The sequence below is a fragment of the Gastrolobium bilobum genome, unplaced genomic scaffold (assembly GCF_033153095.1).
Source record: "Gastrolobium bilobum isolate Gb01-03AN ecotype WA unplaced genomic scaffold, APGP_CSIRO_Gbil_v1 utg5726, whole genome shotgun sequence".
Taxonomy (NCBI): Eukaryota; Viridiplantae; Streptophyta; class Magnoliopsida; order Fabales; family Fabaceae; genus Gastrolobium; species Gastrolobium bilobum.
In genome coordinates, this window is record NW_026896804.1 from 557,689 (window position 1) to 581,942 (window position 24,254).

A 24,254-nucleotide genomic window follows, 5' to 3' on the forward strand; every position below is an offset into this window, starting at 1 on the left:
CTCTTGTAAGAAAGAACCGCTCGATTTATGAATTCGTCATTGACACTAAATCCAAATTAGGATTAATCAGTAACTTAAGTTTTTTTTCTTAAAAAAAAAAGGTTATCAGGGGAAACTTAATTAATCCCGAGACCTTTCCCCAAAAAGTATAGTAGAAATCGCTTAAAGCAACATTACTACTAAACATGAGCAGCATGTGAAATAGAATTGTACCTTTCAAACTTTTTGTCATCGTGATTTCCTTCTTGTCGTGCCCCTTTACTAACATCAACAATCACAATGAGAAATGAAGAACCAAGAATTGTATTAAAAAGAAGGTAAGAAAATATTGGCATAGTCCACCCCCACGATGAAGGAAACTGTTGAGCAAACCCTAAAAATATTATCTCATAATAATTTGATTGCTTTTCTGTACTGAGTAAGCATTCAAGGGTTCGCCATCAACTTTAATATGAATGTGACCAACTAGTTCGAATTGGAGCACAAGAAATCTGAGTTTCATTAATTAATCATAAGGATGTACACCTATGTAAAACGTGGTATTCAACACTCAAGGCTATTCCTGCTCCAAATATCATCAACCAAACCACGGCACTGTACTCGGCAACTCTACCTAAACACAAAATATGTCTAGAAACCTAGAAGTAAATACGCTTCAATCTTCTGGATCACAACAGCGAATTAATTTCTCCTTTTTAGATAGCAAGTTTTCAGCTTTTCTCTTTCTCAGCTCAGCAACTAATTTATTGACATATGCAATGTATCTGTCAACATCAAATTTTCTTTTGCAGCCTGCATAGTTCATGTATCGAATTTTCCCAAAAATGGACCGCTCTCGCCAACCCTGAAATGCACAAAAACATAAATGCCAAAACTGATAATCCTATAAGAAAATTTACAATTCTACTCGAGCTTTATATGATCCCTTGCGAGCACCCAATTTTACAGTTCATTCAGTTCTCAAAAAATTGGAAGGAAAGCTCAAAACAGTTACGCAGATAATGCAACAACCACAGCCTACATGAACCAAAAGCACTCTATACCAAAAAAAAGAAGAAAAAAACACTTCATTCTTGCCCAACATTCAAATTAATTTGTAGCGAACAAAAACAATGTAGGCGAACCTGATCATGAACCCCGCATATTGACCACATGCAGCCAACATAACCATTTGGATCCCTCCCATCTATTTCATACTGCAATCAGGTGAAATTGCCGTCATTTATACATGGTAATAACCTTCATCTCATGAAAACCGCATTTGTAATTAGATTACTTCTCTATGTTGAGTAAGGATTATTAGATTACCTTATCATTTAAATATATAGATATCTCAAGGGCTTCTTCAGGTCCTCTTGTCCACTCAAGTATCTTCTTTGCCCAATACATTCTGTACATGAAATTTTCATTTTGAGGAAACAAACATAACTGTAAGGTGAAACCCTTGGAAGCTAATTTTATATTACAAGGGATATGGTGTGTCTCTGCTAAGATATTATAGAGCATCATGCATAACGAGAAAATATTACAATTCCACAAATGAAGTAGAAATCCAAAAAAAGGAGACAAGAATTCATCAAGATGTTACGTACCGCATAAAACCATGCATTTTCCCATAGTAGACCATCTCCATCTGAGAAGCATTCCAGAGCTGCTATTTGCAACACAAAACGATATAATGCTTATTAAGACAAATGCCAAATGAAGCAGTAAAAAATCCACATAGAGTTAGAAAGAGCTTAAGTGTGATAATGCATTAGTACAGGAGCTTTAAGAAGATTTGAGCTTGAGGGCCAGTAAATGATCATAAGTAAGAAAGTGCTAGAGTCTTTGAATGAGTCAGGTGGTTTAATTGGAAATATTATAATTATCCATGAAAGATTGGCTTACGGGATCAGCAGTCTGTGCCTTCTCAAGTTGCTCCCTCCTGCAAAAAACAAAAACTACATGAGCTTGCAAGTAAACAAAAAACATTATAAAGTTAGAAACAAAACAAAGTGACTCACGTGTAAATATGTTCTCGCTTATCAGTGGCATGATCCAGTAATGTCTTACGAGCCCACTCCCATGCTCCTTGTAATGAATCGTAATGAGGCTCATAGAAGCAAAAGTTATCAGCAAGTTCTCTCCTCACAATCAACTCCTCCAAGAAAGCATCAATTGCCTATTGACCAACAGCAAAGAATAAGATATTTATAGCCATTTTTTTGGAAGAAAACAAAGCAACAGATAGGATGAATTTACTCCAAACTGCAGGACAAGTAAAACAAACCTGAGGATGTGAAGTTCGCAGCTTACGTGCTTCTAAAGCACAGCGCTGAGAAGATATCTGACCAAAATGCAAATAAGGAGATAAACCAGAAAGTGCAGTGGGTTTGCACGGGTTGTTGCGATCTAAGGAATAATTTTTCAACCTTTTAGTCAAGAATCCATTTTTACTTCCCATCAACACTTCCATTGCAGCAATTTCCCCAGGCTCACACCAATTAACTTCAGGAACCTCAGCTCCTCTCCTGGTTTTAGAAAGAAAAAAAAGTGTCAACATATCCACATGATTATGATTTGAGCTTAGAAGGGTATCTATATATCTCTAACCTTAATACATCAGCAATGAGATCATCCCAATCGATAGAAGGGTTCTCAGTGATGTCCCATTTCCTAGTTGGTGGTTCAAGTTCAATGTTAGGAAAATCAACGAGATACTCAGAAAGCCTTTTGTTTATCTTTCCCCTTATGGTCCTAGCACTATACTCCAATTTATCAGAGGCAACCCAAAGGGGTACCACGTTATGAGCATCCACTTCTTGTACGGTAACCAAATCGCTTACCCTCTCGCAAATCAACGTTTTGCACCTTCGTACTTCCCGCAAGGGTGAGAAATCTGTCACCAACAGTGAAGCTCCACATTCTATAAGAAACTTGGGTATAGTCTCCTCTGCCTCTCCCTACAATACAATTTTATTTTATTTTTTTTTAAAAAAAAGTATGTATTATATTTGAAAGAGTTAAGAAAAATCAAGTTTTTTTTTATTACAATTAGGATTACCCGAATCAAGAAAAAGGGGATTTGAAGAGTGTGTCCCATTTGGTGGTACAATTGGCGCAAACCCCTCAGCATGAACCCTAAATGACGAGACTTTGCACCCAGAAACTGATCGAAGAGATTGAAAACAACGGCTACGGGAACGTTAGCTTTGTTGGCCTGATGAACGGCGTGGATGAGAGCCCAATTGTCTCTGAGCCGTTGATCTCTGAACATCCAGTACACAACGGGACCCGCACCCGCTTTTCCATCAGAACGGCCCGAACCTTCTTTCAGGGTCCGAATGCGACCCGGCTGGACCGACATTGGCGACGGTGCGGAAGCCATGGCCGTGAATCCTAACTAGCTTACATGCGCCTTGAGTCACAATTCTTGGAGGGAACTCTAACCGTTCAATGCGTGGTTTCAAACGAACATACGATGTTCCATTCACTGTCTGACACGTGTATAGTTATAATATTATTTCTTATTGGATTTGATCTTAGGCCCAAAATAAAGCTGGATATCTCCGGCCCACAAGAAAACATCGAGTGGGTCATTCCTCAAGCCCACTAAAGAAACTATTGATATGCATAAACAAATTAACAATTAACTAACTGATACTGTTATTCTAACCAAAAAAGGAAAAACTCGATTGGAATATTTTTCAAAATTTGATAGCAGTGATTAGTTAGTAGACATTTTGTTAATCATCCTGGTTTGAGCTATGACCCGTAGACTATGGCCCTCTGTCCCCATCCCCCAACGTTAGGTTTGGTTTGCAAGTTATGTCAATGCACGATTATAGGCTTAACTATTGGAGATTCTTGTATGATTCAATTCAACTGTGCATTTTTATATGGTTATGAACAAGCAACGCAAATCATTCTCATCAAGGTGAGATAACACAAATTAAAGAACCTGTAGTGCAATCACTTTCGGTTATGTTTCTGTGGATGGGGACGGTCCTGTTGTCAAGGAGCTCTAAATTCACAGATCTAAACAAATACATCAATAAGGGTAAGGATAGGAGGCATGGAAAAAGGATTCACTCCCTGTGGCAAACACAAATACCTACTCTATAGGGTGCTAGTCCTAGCAAATACATTATGCATCCAGCTGCTGCTACTAGTAGGAGGAGGTGGTGGTCCACCACTGAAAATGCAATTACGGTTCTGTTGATTTTTTTTTTTTTTTGGTAAGCTACGGTTCTGTTGATTTTAAATCATGGGATTTAGTTCTCTCATGTGATTAGATAGATGTATTAAAATGGATTTACACGACACAAATCCAACACGATATGAATTTGATACACACGAATATATCAATATGAATACAATACAAATTTTTATTTATGTCAAAATCTGTAACGCGAATATGACACGAATTTTTTGTGGATTCACACATACGACATTAATAACACACAAAACAGGGGTCAAGACGTAATCGACCAAAAAAAATAAAAAAATGGGTTGAAATTTAAAAATAAAAATAAATAAAAAAATAATTAAATAGTATGGGTCGATACGAATTTGACACGTGAGACGAATTTTTTGCAGGTCAACCCGAATATAAATTTTCGTGTCCTGTTGTAGGTTGATCCGCATGTCATAACCTATTTTGACATCCCTACTGACCCTACATATAGTAGAAGAGAAATTGTCTTATGTTGTGAGACAAATAAAGTAAGACTTATCTATTTTTTTTAAAAAAAATAGAGACACTTACATTTTTTATGTAAGTATAATAGATAAATCTCATGTAATATAACAATATAATTTCTCTTAAATTATATGGGATTTATTATTCTTATGTTATATAAAATAGAATTTATTTTTTACACACACAAATTCAAGATGAGTTCTACTTTTTTTTTCTCTTTCTCTAAAAGTGAACTCTATTTATATAAATGATTCAGTAGGAGATAATATTTATCTCTTATTACATAAAAAAAATTATTATCCAAATTATACATGCTCTTCATTTGTCATACCGTACGTTTTGCACAATTTCTCGTCTTTACACCGTGACTGGCAAATTAAATAAGTGCTTAGCCATCATATCACCTATAACGTGGAAATTGTTAACTAATCCAACCAATTTTATTTTTTTTTCCTTTCCTTTTGTAGTAAGCAAGCGATCACATAACATCAATTGGCAATGCTTATACCCCACCCACCATATCTCGTTTAGAGATTTGGTATCCGTACAGTAACATAAAGGCAAAACCTACTCTAACCTCAAACCTGAATTTCCACTTTCCAGCTTCCCATTTGAATTGGAGTCCACTCGAGTCGTGTAATGGGTAGTCTTCGTATTTCATCAAATTCGTCCGATAGGACCATGATGTGTATCCAGTCCCAGCTAGCCACGTCATGGAATTGAGCACCTGCAGAAATCGTACTAGCATACTATAATGATAATACGAAAAAGCACCATCTACGGCTTAAATTAAAGTGATTTTAAAATAGGGTTTTACTTCTACTTTATCCGCTGGGTTATGGGTAGGTGGGCATTTTTCCAGAGAGGTTTCTAATCTACCCCTGTGTGATTCCTGTTGAAGCATATACTCGGGCAGGGCAGACGATTTCAAAACGGACTTCCCATTCATTAGATAGAGAAGATCACCAAGATTTCGTGATCCGCTGCCGAACTTATTCCAATTCAATAACGGATCTCAATATTATGCCTTGAAGAGGACTCGAACCTCCACGCTCTGTAGCACGAGATTTTGAGTCTTCGCTCAAAAAGAACGCTAAAAGATTTTAATCGTAAATGAGATGATTTATTACGTAGAAAAAGGAAGATAGATTCGTATTCCCATACATAAAAATTATACATAAACAATAAAAATCTTGGATTACTTTTTGAAAAAGTAAAAATCAATTTTTCTGGAGTAATAAGACTACTATTCCAATTACAATACTCATAAAGAAACAACCTTAATAAATGAAAGAAAGGGGTATCTTTCAACCAGTATCGAAGAGTTTGAACCAATATTTCCAGATGGATAGGATAGGGTATTCGTATATCTGACACATAGTTTAAATATGTAAATTTATCCTCGAAAAGGGGAAAAATTGAATGAATTGATCGCAAATTATTATATGATTTTACTATTTGTGTTTCCTCTAAAAAAGAACTTAATTGTGGGGAAAATGAAATTTCCACAACGACGGTAAATCCCCCTGATATTACTCGAGAATCTAAATACTTGTTATACGCCAAAAATTTATTTTTGTTAAAATCATTAGCAGAAAGAATCAAAGGATTCTGTTGATACATTCGAGTAATTAAACGTTTTACAATTAGTAAACTAGATTTCTTGTCATAACCTTCATTTTTTAGGAAAATGGATCTATTTAAATCATGTCCGTAAGCGATTCCATAAATATACTCCCGAAAAATAAGTGGGTATAGGAAGTCCTGTTGACGGGATCTATCAAATTCTAAAGTCCATAATCTTATATGAAGAACTACTGAACTCAATCACTTGCTGCCGTTACTCTTCAGTTTTCTGTTGAGGTCTATCCTGTAGAGGTACTCCAATTGGATCAGTGATCGATTTCTAGGTTTCGCCGTAAACCTAATTGGTTACTTCCAATTACGTAAATCCATAGATGCTATATTGGATTTGAATCAGATTTCGGCGGATCAATCTATATTGATTGACTGCCTCCATTATGTTCTTGCTAGCAAAGACCACTATTTTTGGCTTTGGATCTTCCAAATCATTCCCGCAAGAGGTCCGGACCCATTTTTTTATGATCCTTCGATAAAAAGATTCATTCTCTTCATAAAAAAAGAGGAGGTAGAACCAATAAAGATTTTTTTTTCGATTCATCCCTGGAGTTGAATACCTCATTCAAGAATTGTTTTTGATCCAATCCGGAGGAATCCATACAAAAGGCAAATCCCTTAGGATACACCAGATCCGGCTCGGTTATTGATAGAGTGAATAGATCTGCCATTTCTTGAAATATCTCTTCTGATTCAAAATCGTGGTGTAACGTGTATCCCCCCCTATTCCGGTCATGGAATAGATGAAATAAACCAAAAAACGGATTTTTGTTCAAGAATGAAATCTTATTGGAACCGTCCAGTTCATCCTTCGGAACCATATCCCATCCTGGATTTGATGAAATAGGATGAATTGAGACGGTATTTTGTAAATACATAATTATCTTGAATATATTAACTATTTCTTTCTTTCAATGGTATCTCCAATGATAGCCCCTCTGGGGTGTAAAATATATCTTTTCTCACCATCTCCATATTACTATATCTCTAGAGTCCATAATCTTATATGAAGAACTACTGAACTCAATCACTTGCTGCAGTTACTCTTCAGTTTTCTGTTGAGGTCTATCCTGTAGAGGTACTCCAATTGGATCAGTGATCAATTTCTAGGTTTCGCCGTAAACCTAATTGGTTACTTCCAATTACGTAAATCAATAGTTCAAACCGCACTCAAAGGTAGGGCATTTCCCATTTTTATAGGAACTCTGATTCAAAATTATCTCGATTCAACCCCCCGTGCGGAATTGCCAAATCATTTGACTCTTCACCCATTCCAATATAAGGGATTAGTCAATCAAATAATAGATGGTAAATGGGTTGGTTTGCAAATAAATGAATTGTTAGTTGTAGAATATTATTCTCGTCAGACTTAAACCTAACTAAAAGAATAGGGTTTTGATACGAGAACTTTATACCATTCCTATATCATAGACATGGATATAGGAATATTTTCGTTCCTTGCCTACCCTTTCTTCCACATGAAAGAAAGTTTGAATAGCAGTATCCGTTGTTACTTGAAACATTGGGTCGGTAACATCGATGAATTTGATAAAGGTACGGAAAGAGAGGGATTCGAACCCTCGGTAAACAAAAAGCATGTTATATGAGAGAAGTTATCTCATGTTGTAAGATAAATTAAGTGGAGTTTACCAAATTTTTTTTATTTTTAAAAAAAGAGGCACGTCTTTTTATGTGAGTATAGAATGAGAGAGGAGTCTTATGTCACATAAGAGTATAATTTCCCTTTAAAATAAGAGTTATATTTATTTCATTTTATATGAGAGAAATAATTTTTTTATATATACAAAAGAGGGGTGAGTCTCATCTCAATTCTCATCACTCTTTTTCTCTCTCTCCTCTTATCTACGAGTCTCATTTGTAATTTTATTTTTACAACATGAAATAACTATTTTTCTATAACATAAAAAAAATATTTCCCTTCAAATAAAGCTAAAATGATGATGCTTGAACAATTATTTTGTGTTAGCCTTTAAAAAACCACAAACAAGTAAACTTATCAAACACAATCCATTTTAAAGTTTATGTCCGTACATGTATTTTTACACAACCCATATTATTTAATTACTGTCATTTATCTTTAATGTAAGTAAATGTGTGCTCAAGAGATAAGAACTATTACCCTTACATTTCCCAAAATCATTTACTTAAGATCAAGTCATTTTGCTATTTCTTTTTCTTTTTTAAATTTAAAAATCTCCTTATGATTTTACTTTAGATCACTTATATACTCTTATGATTTTTTTTAATCATTTACCTCCTATGATTTTTTTATCCATGCTCATCCTTATCTATTTTATCCTTCTTAATTAGAATAAGAGAATAGACTCATGCCAAAAAAAAGAAAGATAAAAAATATTGGAAACTTACAATACTTACGAAAAAACTAAAATAAAAAAATACAAGAAAAAATAAGATTAAATATATTAGAAACTTACAACATTGACAGAAAAGACTAAAATTAAAAATAGTCTAAATCAAAAAGAAGAAAATAGATTGAAGACCAAAAAAAATAAAAGAAAAATTAAGTTCAAGAATAAAATGAAAAAGAAATCATTGTTGTAAGTTTTCAACATATTTAGTTTTATCTTCTTCTTTTTTCCCTAGTCTATTTTATTCTTTTTGATTTATATATATTTAGTCTTTTTTTTCTTCTATTTTTTTATTTTTTGTCTTTTCTATCACTATTAAAAGAAAGAGTAAATACCATTTTTGGTCATCAGCAAATTTCAGAATACCCGCTTTAGTCCCTAACAAATAAAAAAGTCCATCGTTATTACCAAGAAAAAAAAGGTCCATCGTGGTTCCTAAGAAATTCAAAATGGACCAATTTTAGTCCTTTTAGGGACTAATATGAGTCTTTTTTAAATTTGTGAGGGGCCACGATTTTAACTAAATGGGTCCATTTTAAATTTTTTAAGGACCACAATGGACTTTTTTTATTTGCTAGGGACTAAAGCGGGTATCGTGAAATTTGTCAAGTAAAAAAAAGGGTATTTACTCTAAAAGAAAAAAAATCAGTGTTGTAAATTTTCAACATATTTGATCTTATTTTTTATTTTATTTATTTTTTGTCTTTGGTTTATTTTCTTTTTTTTATTTAGACTATTTTTCATTTTTATTTTATTTTTCGTCTTTTGTGTTACTGTTGTAAGTTTCCGGTATATGTGTTCTTGCTTTTTTTTTGTCCTAAGATTATTTTCTTCTTTTTGATTTAGATATATTTAATTTTTTTTAATCTTTTCTATAAGTATTGTAAGTTTCCACCATATTTGATCTTGTTTTATTTTAATGTTTTATTTTTTTTATCCTTAGTCTATTTTGTTTTTCTAAGAAGGATAAAATAGGTAGATTAATTTAGTTTCTAATCATGTTAATGATAAATTTGGATAAAAAAACCATAAGGGGTAAGTGATTGAAAAAAAAGTATAGGAATGTAAATAATTCAAAGCAAAATTATAAGGAATTTTTTAACTTTTCCTTTTTTTCTTTTTATACAAATGACATTAAGTTTGAACTTATAATTCCATGAAAATTATCTTAACCCTTTGTTACTAGACTACTCTTAGTGGATGGATATTAAAATGATTGTGGGTCGTTATTTCATGGCTGATGGAATAAAACTTCCCCTTGCATGAACATGAACGAAAAAGAGAAAATAATTTCAGAAAACAAAAGAAAAGGAAAGAAGTGCATTAAAGAAATCATGATTCATCATAAAATCCAGTTATTTAAGTTAAGCATTGCGTTTTCCCAACTAAAATCATTGGCCCATTAACCGGTTCGATTCTTGTAACAAAATATTTCAAATGTTGAAACCACTGGATTCGAACTCGAGTTTCATGAGTATGCCCAACAACAACTTACCACTGGGCTGAGTTTGTTTGTTGGTTAATATGCACCATTTAATATATACATACACATATATATATATATATATATATATATATATATATATATATATATTTAGAGGTAGGATCCTTTGACACCAGTGTCAAAATTTAAATTTGACATCTCATCTGAGAGTCGTTGGATCAAAAAAGATAAATGATGTCACATGCTTGCAAATCAGAATCGTTAATCTTTTTTGATCTAATGACTCTCAGATGAAGTGTCAAATTTGAATTTTGACACTGGTGTCAAAGGATCCTACCTCTATCATTTAATAGAATTATTTAAAAATTGCATCTAGTGAGAATCAAACCCTTGTTGTGAAGATATAAATTGTTGTATTTACCACTAAGCTATATTTGGTTCTTGGTTTATTTGCACCATTTAAAATATTTATTATATAATTAAGTATAAAATATAAATTTATATACATATTTGGTTCATGCGATTGAACCAGTGGCCTACTGGTTAAATTAGTGACCACTGATCCAGTACCCCGACCGGGTTGATCATCGGTCCGGGTTTAATAAGATTGCCTAAAAGGCACAAAGGCATCAAGAAAAAAGCTCCTGAGAGTGTTTATTTTACATAAAAATTATGAGGAGGGTTATATTAATAATTTTTTTATAAATTTACAAATTATATTATGTCTTACCGACTTCATTCAAAAGTGTCTTACTGATGAGATATAATGTAGTTTATAAGAATTTGTAAACAAAAAATTTGTAAATATAAACTTTCCGAAAAAACTATATAACCAGTTAGAATCAACTTTTTGAAAGAGGAACTATTATGCAAGACAAATTAATAATTATTTTTTGACATATATTTTTGAGATTAATGTTTCTTATGTTATAGAAAATAATTTTATCTCCTACACACACATAAAAGTGTGTAAGACTCAAAATTTCATTTTCTATCTCTTCGTTTCACATGACCCTATATGAATCCCACACACTATTATATGTCTATAGAAAATAAAATATAAGAAATAATTTTATCTTCTATAACATAAAAAACAATAATCCCGATATTTTTACATATAACTATTATTTTGACTTTGAAATAAAAAGAACGTTTTTTTTTAGGGATAGGATATTGTGACAACCAAATAATGTTACTACCACATCTTAACCGTTGATTTCCGTCAATCAACGGTTATCATTTATTGCAAATTAATAATTAATTAATGAGTTTGATTTGAAAAACGATAACCGTTGATTAGCGGAAATCAACGGTTAAGATGCGGTAGTAACATTGATAGTAACATTATTTGGTTGTCACAATATTGTATCCCTTTCTTTTAAGTTTAATCCATTTGGTCTTTTGGTAAACACTAATTAACTATTTCAAGTTATATATCAGGGTTTTAATTTTATGCCTTAAAGGCATGTAAATGTCTCTGTCGCAGAGACATATAGGTTTACAAAAAGTGGGACCCAAAAATAAAATAAAAAAAAGAATGCACTCATAAGGCGGATAACTCTTTCTGCCTTTAAGGCAGAAATAAAGTTTATATATTAAAGTCAAAAAAATATACGTGATTTTAATTTAAAAAATATAAGTAAATGAAATGAAACAGAAAAATACTACATCCTTGAAACCCTGAAAACTGTAGTTTCTATTTGTTGAAAAAGATAAGCTTGGGACAATTATAACACCCAAAAATAAATATATAAATAAAAGTATTAAACAAAGGACAATATTTTTCTCATATTACAAGAGAAAGCATTGTCTCGTGTTAAGATCCATCGAAATTTTAGCCAATATTTCTTTCTTTTTTTAAGTTGTGGGACCCACCTAATTATGTCTCTACATGAGACTATGTGTCAATTCGTGTTGACATGATACGAATTTGATACGACATGAATATGTTAACACGAACACGAATTTGTATTCGTGTCAAACCCTTTAACACGAACACGATACGTAAATTTTCCGAGTTGACGTCGACACGACACGAATAGCACGTAAATTATAGGTAAAAAGGTAATTGACACAGACGCGAATTTAGGGGGGCTAGGTTGGCCACTGTCCCCCCCCCCCCCCGATTTAAAGAAATTTATATATATAATAAAATTTTAGTAATATTATTAAATTATTTGTTTTAAAAATTGTATAATATAAAATTTTGCTCTATGACACCATCAGATATCACACTACATTCAACCTTTTTTAATCCTATTCCTATTCCACTATCGAAACATGTGGAAAAAGCCCTCTTTCTCTCAACTTTAACAAACCCTCATAGCCCCATCTGCATCCCCATGGACCCCAACGCCATGAAATCTTCTCAACTCAGGTCTCTATCTCTATTTTTTTATGAAATTAACAATACTGCTATTCGATTGTTTAGTCTCGGAATCTGTTCATATCATCCCCATGTTTTCTTTTTCTTTCAATTGTTCTCTCTATTTTTATTTTTATTTTGGGTGGGGATTGGTGAAAGTTGAAACTAGTGAAATTATTAAGGATTACTTTTCAAACTGAAAGAATAAATTGTGTTGGACAAATAAAATAAAATAAAAATTCAAAACACAGATGAACCAATAAATTAAGAAAATAATCAAAACTCAAGGTGAAATACAATCGAGCATAACAACATATTTATTGGGGACTTGTAAATTTTCAAATATTTCAAATGCTTCAAAACACAAGGTTCTGGTATTTGGTGTGTTCTTAATGAAAATGGATTAAGGGTAAGTAATTGACAGGCAATTGTTTGATTCTTTAAGTTTATTTAATCGATGATTGGAGCTGGTGGATGGGTATGGTAGTTGTTATAGAGATGGATGGAGGGCTTGATTTCGCTAAGGAAAATAACTTGAAAATTAGAATATGTTAATCTTTGGTGTATGAAACAGGAAAAAATCTATTTTTCTAACTGTTGTACCAAACGCTAGGAACCGTAAATGTTCATCAATACTGCCTGCATTGAATAAACATAATAGGTGAAATGTATTTTAGGATCATGTACTATGTGTAATTGAAGCAATTTGAAAAGTTCATGGATTACTTTGAAATGTTTGAGAGTTATGTGGCTTAACTAGTTATTTATTGTTAAGATTGGCCAAAGTTCATCAATACTGCCTGCATTGAATAAACATAATAGGTGAAATATATTTTAGGATCATGTACTATGTGTAATTGAAGCAATTTGAAAAGTTCATGGATTAGTGTGAAATGGTAGAGAGTTATGTATGGCTTAATTAGTTATTTATTGTTAAGATTGGCCCAAATTTAGCCCTTTATTTCCTTTTAGTTTATTTTTGTGGTTATGTTATTTTGATGGTAAAGATTTCAAATAAGTGATATTTTTTTATGCTATTTTAGGATTTTTTTTTCTATTTTATCCTTTATGTGAATCGTATTGAACTTCACACTCAAGCATGTATTTTGAACTTTTGATTTCTTGTTTAATGACTACGATTTTATTTTATATTTCAGAATATTGGAAGGTTTGATTCTGGTCTAGCAACCCATGAAGTTTTGATTCAAATTTCTAAATATATAGAGCCATAAGTTTTGTTTTTCGAGGAACAAGAGCAGATATGAAAAATGGGTTTCCCGGATTTATACATGAGAGATTATAGGTAATTATTATGTGGAAGAGTGTTACTATTGATGTTTATTTTAAGAGAAAGAATAATGAGTCTTTGTCCTCATCTACTTCTAATGTTGCATTGTTAAATATTGAAACTCCATCTTCAAAGTCTCCTAGAATTGAAAATAAAGAGGTAGTTAAAGTTGATTTTGCTTCACTGGAAAGAGATCCTGCACTACGCCCTCCAATATGGAAATATCCTATAAATCAACAAGATGAAATTCGTCGTGCTTATCTTAAACTTGGTCCATTTCAATGCAAGCTTCAAAATTATCCTTTTTCTGGGCCAGAGAGGAATTGACGTCATTTTTGCTCTTCTTTGTTTGTTTTGTTTCCATATTGGTTAGAGTATTCTCCAAGTAAAGATGCTGCATTTTGTTTGCCTTGTTATTTATTTAGTAAACCAGGTGGTAGTGGTTGTGTTGGACTTAATACATTTGTTGTTGAGGGATTTAGAAATTGGAAAAATGTTAATGAAGGAGAAAATTGTGTTTTTCTACGCCATGTTGGAAAAAATGCTATCTCAATGCGTAAAAATGTTGAGTTCAAGTTGTGATCTTATGAATCAATCTCAACATATTGAGATATTGGTTGAAAAACTTACTACTCAGGAGATTACAACTAATCGTTTGAGACTACAAGTTTCTGTGGACGTGACAAGATGGCTTGCTCTTCAAGGATGTGCTTTTAGAGGTCATGATGAAAATGAAAATCACTTAATCGGGGTAATTTTCTTGAGACGATAAAGTTTTTAGCTTCTTATAATCAAGAAGTTACAGCAGTTGTTTTAGAAAAAGCTCCTCAAAACGCATCATATAGTGCTCCTCGAATTTAAAAGTAAATTGTTCATGTTTTCTCTCAAAAGATAAAGAACACAATATGAGAAGAAATTTCCAATGCCAAGTTTTGTCTTATTGTTGTTGAAGGTAGTGATGTATCTAGAAAAGAGCATATGGCTATTGTTTAGCGATTCGTAGATAAAGATGGCTTTATACGGGAAAGGTTTTTCGGTCTTGTACATGTGGAAATACAAGTGCTAAGACTTTGAAACAAGAAATATTCAACACTCTTCGTCACCATAATCTTGACGTTCAAAATATTCGAGGACAAGACTATGATGGAGCTAGCAATATGCGAGGTGAATGGAATGGATTGTAGGCTTTAATTTGTACTGAGTGTCCAACTGCTTATGATGTCAATTGTTTAGCTCATCGCCTTCATCTTGCCTTTGTTGCTGCATCTCACGAGGTAAAAGATGTTCATCAATTTTTTGAAAAATTAAACTTCATAATAAATATTGTTACTTCTTCTTGTAAATGTAATGATGAGTTAAGGGTTGTCCAAGCAAGTGAAATTGCAAGAATGATTGCTATTGATGAACTCGAATCAGGAGTTGGTCTTAATCAAATTGGTACTTTGCATCGAGCTGGAGCTACTCGTTGGAGTCCTAGGCCATATGCTTTTAAAAAAACCTATTTAGAAAATAGGCCATATGCTTTTTGTATATGTCGAGCCTATAAGCCTACAGGCCGGCCTATATTATATTATTTATTTCTAATAAAATAAATAAAATTATTATTTTAATAATTTTGAATAATAAAATAATATTATTTTAGTTATTCTTTTAACTGTTGAATGTTTAATAGGCTTAAACAGGCCAAGACCAAGGCTTTTATTTTTTAAATCTAGGTCAGACCAGACTTGTAATTTAGGGCATACACAGGCTAACAGGCCAGGCCAGACACAACTTTTTTACACAGGTCTAGCCTATTTAAGTCAAAGTCTAGCTTAGCCCAACTCATTTACACCCCTACCATAGACACAACAAGTGGTGAGGGCCTATCAGTTGTTAAAAAAAATAAAAAAAGATAGTACGGATTTCGATATCTGACAACATGCGAAAATTATTTCTTATTGAATGAGAAAATATGTTTTTATATATATATATATATATATATATATATATATATATATATATATATATATATATGGGATTTGCATTTGTCATTTAACATGATACAACAAATTTTCCTACACACATAATATTTTGTGGGGCCCACACTTTTTGAAGAAAAAAGAAATTATGGCACGCATAACGAATCTCTATAACATTACACAATCACTTTTTCTACAACATAACTCTTATAAAACCCTATATATACATAGAAAAAGCATTTCTCTAGTCACAGAAGATAAATTTATCCCTTGCAGCTCCAAAACGACATCGTTTTGGGATTTAGGATTAAAAATAAAGGGTATTTTGATAATTTTACATCCCTATTTCAAACATGAATTTTACTATACTTCCCTTTATTTTTAATCTTTAACCCCAAAATTACGTCATTTTAGGACTGTAGGAGATAACTTTATCTCTTGTGACTGAAGAGATGTTAATCTCTATAAATATATACGGGAATAATATTTTACATGTTGTAGGAGATAAATTTTATCTCCTACAATCATAAAAGTTTGTGAGGCTCGTGTTTTTTTTTTCTCTTCTCCCCACGTGGTCTCATAGGAGCCCCACACACTTTAATGTATGTGTAGAAGATAAAATTATTTTTCATAACATGAGAAACATTAATCCTTTTATATATATCTACATATATATATAAATATTTCTACAACCACTTTATATAAGGTTATCTACAGCTACCCAAAAATCACGTCATTTTGATTAATTAACGGTGTTTCTGTAATTTTAGGTGAATTAATTAAGTGTATTTCAGTAAAATATATATGATAAAAAAAATTACAGAAATACCCTTCATTAATTCACCTAAAATTATCGAAATATCCTTCATTAATCAAAACGACGTAGTTTTTTGGACAGCTGTAGATAACCTTATCTAAAGTGGCTGTAGAAATATCTGAACCTGTATATATATATGGGTAAAATTAATCTTATGTTGCATAAGACAGTGTATCTCATGTTGTGAAACAAAATCAATTAATATTCACCAAAAACTTGATGCTCTTCGACAAGTATACCGATCGCACAAGTAATATAGAAAGTAAGTAGAGTACCGTCTCCACAGGGATTGGGTCGAATATCAATTAATATTCCTTTCAAGAATGGATGAGTTCAAATGGTTTTTGACAAATATTGTCGATTTGTGTAAAAGTGAGAACTAATAATAAAGACTTGTTTTTGTAATTTTGTTTATGAGAAATAGAACAATAAATTGAGAATTGATTTTTTTGTAAATGTGAGAAAAACATTGTAGCTAGAGCGCACTCACCTTATGATCCTCACTTATTACTTTGGATTGATTTAAAAATATTCAATTATATAAATACTCAGATAATTATCATCTAAAATTAATTAGTTAAATTCCAATCCCTTGGCAATTTAACCCTTTAATCTCAATTGGAATCCTAATCCCTTAGCAACCCCTCATAAGAATTAAGCAATGAACACGATAATTCAAACATCTGCAATTCAATACACATCTATTCTTAGCATGCATACGAACCGTTATCCTACCCCTTTTCAGGATGAAAACCCCAATATTCATATCTAGGGTTCTAACCCTCAAACTATCCTCAACTATCAGATTGATCAATTCTAATAAAGAGAATATAAATTGCACACAAGGTAAAGATAAAGAACTTTATATAAACGAGTAGAAATAAACCAATCTGTCGTAACAAGGGTTCACATAGGGTTGTGACCCTAACTACAATAAAAAATAAACTAGCCAAACATAATAATGGCTAAAAATACAATATTCAATAAAAACATAAACCTGATAAATTAAACGAAGAAGAAGAAAAGAAACTTGATCTTCAGATTCCTCTCGGAGCACTACTGTCGTCTCTCTCAGTAGAATAGGTCTGAATCACTAATTCTGTCATAAGGATCCTATTTATAAGCCTCTTTTCTTTCTTCCAAAAATACCCCCAGGACAACACACGGAATAATTTTTCCGCAACCCGGTGCCAGTTGGCGCCGGTTTAGCGCTACTTCGCGCCGCGCTTCTGCCCAATATTGCAAAGTCGGGACCGATTGCTCGTAAAGTGGCGCCATTTTGGCGCCACTAGGCGCCACCAAAAGGCACAAAATATGGCGCTACATTGCTTGAGTTTGGCGCCACCCTTGTCTTCTTTTTGGCGCCACTTGGCTCCATTTTGGCGCCATGCTTCTGGACCTTTTTTTGCTTTCTTTTAACTTGGCGCCAGTTGGCGCCACTTTCAAAGTACCGCTGTGAAATCCAGAATTCGACGCCGGTCTACGTCAGTGTGGCGCCAGTCCGCACCATGTTGCTGAAATTTGTACTGTGATACATCTGTGTGGAGTCGCGTCTACAGGCTTTTATAATTTATAATTTTCATTCTTTTTTCCTGTATAAACACAATCAATAGGTGGGAAATATTATTGACATAGAAAGAATCAATATAATTAGCAAATACATATTCAAATTGCTCTTTTATGACTCAATTCTTATCAATTTTAACACATAAAACCACACTTGCCATAGGCACATCAATAACCTTATCTAAAGTGGCTGTAGAAATATTTATCCCTGTATATATATATGGGTAAAATTAATCTTATGTTGCATAAGACAGTGTATCTCATGTTGTGAAACAAAATCAAGGTGGAACCCACTAAAAAGAAAAAAAGAAAAAAATCAAGATAGAACCCACTTTGATTTTGTTTCACAATATGAGGTACAGTATCTTATGCAACATAAGTTTAATTTTATCCTATTTATATATGAGTTCGCTTTTTCTACAGTCAATGTAGATAACTTATCTACAGTGAACCCAAGACGACGTCATTTTGATACGGAAATCAAGGTATTTTTGTAATTATAATTTATTTCAGGATTATAGTAGTCTTTTTTATTATAATTTTTAATTTTTCAACCTAAAACGACGACGTTTTGGAAGCGAATGTAGATAACTTATCTACATTCACTCTGGAAACATTTAAGCCTTTATATATATATATATGGGTTTTATAAGAGTTATGTTGTAGGAAAAGTGATTGTGTTATGTTATAGAGATTCGTTTTGCGTGCCGAAGTTTTTTTTTTTTTTTTTGCTGCGGGCCTCACAAAATGTTGTGTGTGTAGGAAAATTTTTATGGTCATGTTAAATGATAGATGATAAACCCTATATATATATGTGTGTGTGGGGGTGGGGGGGGGGGGGGGGGAGTACGGGACACATACTTCTTCCACTTCAGAGTCCGCATTTAACCGGACACATAATTCTAACTGCTTCAAGAGAATAGCGAAATGGCTGAGTGATTAGTTTGAAACTTACGATGTCATCAAATTTGGTTAAAATGACAAAACATGTTGCCAAATTATGACCGGGATTGAAATTATAGAGGAGTGGATGGTATCTGTATGGGTACCCATATCGAAGCACAGGTCACGATGGCGTTCTTCTTTCTGTCATGCATCAATGTGCTCTTCCTGGTAGAAAAGGACAAACAAATAAAGTCAGCCATTAAGTAAAACCAACAATAATTAATAAAGGAGAGGGAAAGTTAAAAAAGGTTACATAATTAGGCCTTGGAACAGAAGAAGATTCTTGTATAAAGAGTGTGTCGTCTTATACTAATCATTGTATTTCTTTTCCTTTTTTCCTCTAACCCACAAATGTAGAGTATCGGACCCGTGACGTGAAAAGCCTAACATCTAGAGAGAGACAGAGACAAACAGATACGGACACAGTCAGAGAATGAGCTTTTAGTTGGTGAGAGGTCAGCAAGACTTGCCGACAATGATTTCTGTCTGTCACTAAAATGAGTAATTACAAGACCCAACGAGTGGGGGATAATAATACTACATTCTTCACTCTACTTTTCTACACACTAATCGCCTAAAGTTAAAAGATCCCCACTTAATTTAATCTTGAAACTTTTTTACAGTTTTAAGTGGTGAGTGTGTGAACGTGAAAAGTGAAAACCATCAACAAGAAGAGAGATTCGCATCACAAACAGCTCCCCGAATGTCTTACAATTATGCCTATGATGAGATTGGATCATACTCATAGAATACGTGTGGTTTCTGTTTCCATTTATTTCTTTCCATACTTTAAATTTTTAGAGTAGTGGAAACTTTCTTAAACTGGGAAACTGCTTTGCTCTGAGGGGAAAGTGGTAGATGGCTTAAATACCCTCTCCCAAAAGAGATGAAGGGTCCATCTCTCCAGGCCTAGAGCATTTCGATACATCCATCGTAGGTGCATCTTTCATTCAAAAAATTACACGTAGATATTATTTTTTTCCTTTTTTTCTCCATATAATTTACACATTCTCTCTTCACTTTTTATTGGCTCATTGCACCAAATAAATGGTGGGACAAGTGTATCTTAAAATTTTTCCTCCCGACCATCATCAATGGCAACATAATTGCCGCATTCGAGCATAATAAGCACACTATCAATTGGCCCCTTCTTTTTAAACTGAAGATAAAAGAAATACGAACGCAAAATGAAATTATCACAAAAATGTTATAAATCTGTTTTCATGGCTAAGAAGCCATTGACCGAATTAAAAAAATAAATAGAAATTTAGTGCAAAAAAATAAAAAGCAGAAAAGCAATATTGATTTTCTTAGAGCCTGTTTGGTATTTTTTTTTTAAATAAAATTGAAAGATGCTTCGTGATTGTATAAAGTTGTTCTAATAGTTTGAAGGAGCGAAGATAAAATAATTTGTTATTGGGATAGATTATTAAGGTAAAGGATAAAATTTATAAAATAAGTTTATAATAAGGATAAAATTATAAAATTAATATGAGGATTCCAAAAAAATAATATACATCTTAAAGAAAGCTCCTTCTAAGAGTTTTCAATTTTTAGTTTTTTTTTCATTATTAAAAAAAAGTTCTTTTATTATAATTTTTTGGTTATCTGCTAATAAAGAGAAAATAAATTAAAAATAAGAAGTCCAAAATAAACACTAAGTAATGACTTTTTTGTCAGGAAATAAACGAGTTAGAATTTATGTTTAAATGTCATTCATTGGTTATTGGTTACTTCTGAAAATAAGCTAATGAATACATTTACTCAATTTAATAAACTTGATTATAGTAAAAATTAAATTTAAAAATGTCAATGAGCCTGTTTTAGTATTTGAATTTTGCTACGAAGCATTCAAGCTTTGATACGCTTGAGATATCCATATGCTCATTTAACATAATTTGTTTTGACATGTGTATGTTATAGCTGAAAATAACTAAATAAACGATATTGTAAAACTAGAGCACATTTGATCTTTTAATTAAGTTTTGACCTCATGTCAATTGACATAGCATATTCAGAATCCCAAACGGTTCGTAAACGGTTTTTGTATTTTTTTAACACATCTCTTCATGTAAGAGAGATTATTATTTTTATGTTTTAATTTCATTAGAAAGTGGAGATAATGATAATTAAACATTTAATTCTATGATAAGTAATTGTTTTGGCTCTCTGACCCATCGGGTTTTTTTTTGAGATTTTAATGTATATTTAGTATTTGATTCTAGTTATTTATCGATGGAGGTCGTTTAGTGACGCGAGGGGAGCCAGCGTCACCCACCGAGTGTCGCGACATTCCCTCCGCATCACTCACACATTCTTTTTTTTTTTTTCAATTGAGTGATGCCCTCCCTCCCCTAGGCACTCATAAAATTGTGCCAAGTGAAACAATCTTGTTAGTCCCGTTACCGTAAAACTTTGGAAGGCCATAACTTTTGACTCGGGTATCCAAATCAGATGCTTTTTTTATTTCACGTAACTTTTCGAGATCTACGTAATGACACCTCATTTGACATATTTTATCTCCTATTAACATAGTTCAAATTTGTAAAAATGTGGAACTGTTGTTGCAAATTTGAACTATGTTAATGGAAGATAAAATATGTCAAATGAGGTGTCATTACGTAGATCTTGAAAAGTTATGTGAAATAAAAAAAATCATCTGATTTGGATACCTGAGTCAAAAGTCATGGCCTTCCGAAGTTTTACGGTAACGGGACTAACGAGATTGTGTCACTTGACACAATCTTATGAGTGCCCAGGGGAGGGAGGGCGTCACTAAATTGAAAAAAAAAATGTGTGAGTGACGCAGGGGGAGGGTCGCGGCACTTGGTGACGCTGGGTTCCCCTCGTGTCACTCAACGATCCCCGTTGATAAATATCGTGAATCAAATACAAGATATAAAAATTAAAGGGGTAAAAACCCTAAATGGGTCAAAGAGCCTAATTATTTCACCTAACAGCTTAAACTTATAAGTGATCGACCTTCAATAGTTTTATATTATATCTCTCTAACATAATATAGACGTTACTATCCAATTGCAAGGTATATAATTTAAAGTCCCATATCGAAAACATGATAGTTTAATGTAAGGTTTATATGAACTTTAGTTTCTCCTATTTAATGAGCTAGCTTTTGGAATAAGATTTTTACAAGGTTCGTATCAATTGGTATCAGAATCTTTAGGGGTGTGCAAAAAAACTGGTTCACTTGACCTGACCCATAAATACCTACTTTTTTGAACTAGTTTTAAATAGTGATCCACTTTTATTTGGGTTAGTTTTAGACCTGACTTATTTTAATAATTGATCCATTAACCCAAAACTTGACCCATACCCATTAAGTGAAAAAAAAATCACAATTGCAGTTTTCATTTTTAAGGTTCTCACTTCTCTTTTCTCTCTTCTCTCTGTCGGCATTCTTTCACTCCACCAAAGAGGATCAGCCATCACAATCGCAATTGCAGTTGAAGCTATGCTTCTCGACTTTTCTTGTGCTCAATCCCGAGCTTATTGATTGATTTAAACCCATATGGTATGATATGCATGAATACCTTATTACTGTCATGTTTTGCTATAATGGTCTTTATTATTGGCTTTGGATTTAACTATCTGATCCTTCCAACATCGCCTCCTTCATTTTCATAACAAGTATTAGATTTTCTTTCTCTCTATTCCTTCGTTTTTTATTTTATTTTAATGATTTTTACATCGTATTTTTTTTTTCCTCTTGAATTTTGTTGTTCATCTTCTCTCTGATGTAACTCGTTGTATTTGGATTTTAAAATTAAATAACCTTGTTTTGTTAAAAAAATTACATTCCTTTATTTATTCAATAAATATCAAATTTATTATATAATTTATATATTTTAAAACAAATAAATAATTAAATTACATTAATTTAAAATTTAAATCAATAACTATACAAAAAAATCAAATTAAAAACATGTGTTGAAACCAAGTCAAAAACGGGTCTGGTCGGACTTGACCCGATTTTGAAATCAAGTCAAATCCACTTCAGAAATCAAGTCAGGTCAGATCCGACCCGGTTCTGAACTAGTTCAAAAAAATTCAAACTAGGTCAGACCTGACTTGGATCAAATTAAATCGGATTGGATCAACCTGACCTATAAAAAACAAGTTGGGTCGGGTGGCACAAAAAACTGACCCGACCTGATCCATACATACCCGTGCTTCCACTCTATTCGCCCAAAATTAGTAAAAGACCAGTGCAAAAAATCAATCAACCCGGCTGATGGACTTTCGGTTCTCCTATTTTACGAGCTAGTTTTTGGGTGAGCCTTCCAACTTAAAAATCTTCAATTGTGTCAAATTTGAGCTTAATTCCGTGTTTGAATCAAAGCTCTGTTTCCACTTATAAGTTCGGAATTTGATTGCTCTAGGACTTACACAAGCTGTGTTGTTACTTCAAATGATTTAACAGTCCTCTGATATTAGAAGTTTTAACTAGTTTTGCAATATATTACAAACTTACAAGCAACTTTGATCTGCTTCAACAAGCTGTTCTCAGAAGCAGTTTAAGATATTGAACTTTTGCAAATAAAGCGATTATAATAATTTTTCTTTCAACAACACCCACAACCATTTGTAAAGTGGGGAAAAGCTTTAAAAAGAGAAAAGAAGTCGGTTAAAATTCGTTTGTTGGAGAATCAATCTCTCCAGCGTTTTCTGTGCTATTTCATGCCGACATTCGGGTCCTCTCAACACCTTTCTCGCAATCATGGGGAGCATCATCCAATGACCGTGGATGAATATCATAAGCTTTGGAATGTTTAAGAAACAAGTTACCCAAAGTTTATTTGATTGAAGAAAACTTTAATATCTATCCACGACAACTAATGCTTGGAAAAAGACTACCACTTGTTTCAAGGTGGGGTTCAGATTTCGGACCAGTAGATCTAGATGGGATAGATTAAGGTAGCCATGCCCTTTCAGAATCAAAGCCTTTGCTCTAGTCTCCTCCCAGTTTAGGAATAATATATTTGACGCTTGACCCGCAGTGAACTCTGGGTTCCTATTTCAATCTAAACCCATTCCAACTGTCTCTGGCCTTTACAAGTAAAGACACCCAAAAATTCAAGTCAATTCCTCCATCGAATACTTTGGCATGTGAACTATGACCTCCTAGGTTATGGTCC

General features: G+C 32.9%; 2 protein-coding genes across 5 annotated transcripts; both read right to left on the reverse strand.

The window, feature by feature from the left end:
* Positions 1-392: 392 nt before the first annotated feature.
* Positions 393-3,386, reverse strand: LOC133302132 (deoxyribodipyrimidine photo-lyase). Of its 4 annotated transcripts, none has more exons than XM_061501879.1 (9): positions 3,047-3,386; positions 2,596-2,945; positions 2,273-2,513; positions 2,007-2,164; positions 1,891-1,927; positions 1,593-1,633; positions 1,309-1,390; positions 1,125-1,196; positions 393-844 (listed from the first exon to the last, which is right to left on the reverse strand). In XM_061501879.1, the coding sequence occupies exons 1-9, from the start codon at positions 3,368-3,370 to the stop codon at positions 656-658; spliced, it is 1,494 nt and encodes a 497-aa protein (XP_061357863.1). In that variant the 5' UTR covers positions 3,371-3,386; the 3' UTR covers positions 393-655. The 4 variants fall into 4 exon arrangements, with proteins under 4 accessions (XP_061357863.1, XP_061357862.1, XP_061357861.1 ...); XM_061501878.1 differs by having other exon boundaries at positions 1,593-1,651; XM_061501877.1 differs by having other exon boundaries at positions 1,593-1,654.
* Positions 3,387-5,686: 2,300 nt separating this feature from the next.
* Positions 5,687-20,030, reverse strand: LOC133302082 (maturase K-like). Its single transcript, XM_061501806.1, has 2 exons — positions 19,970-20,030; positions 5,687-6,471 (listed from the first exon to the last, which is right to left on the reverse strand). Exons 1-2 carry the CDS (start codon positions 20,028-20,030, stop codon positions 5,687-5,689), a joined length of 846 nt encoding a protein of 281 aa, XP_061357790.1.
* Positions 20,031-24,254: the final 4,224 nt, after the last annotated feature.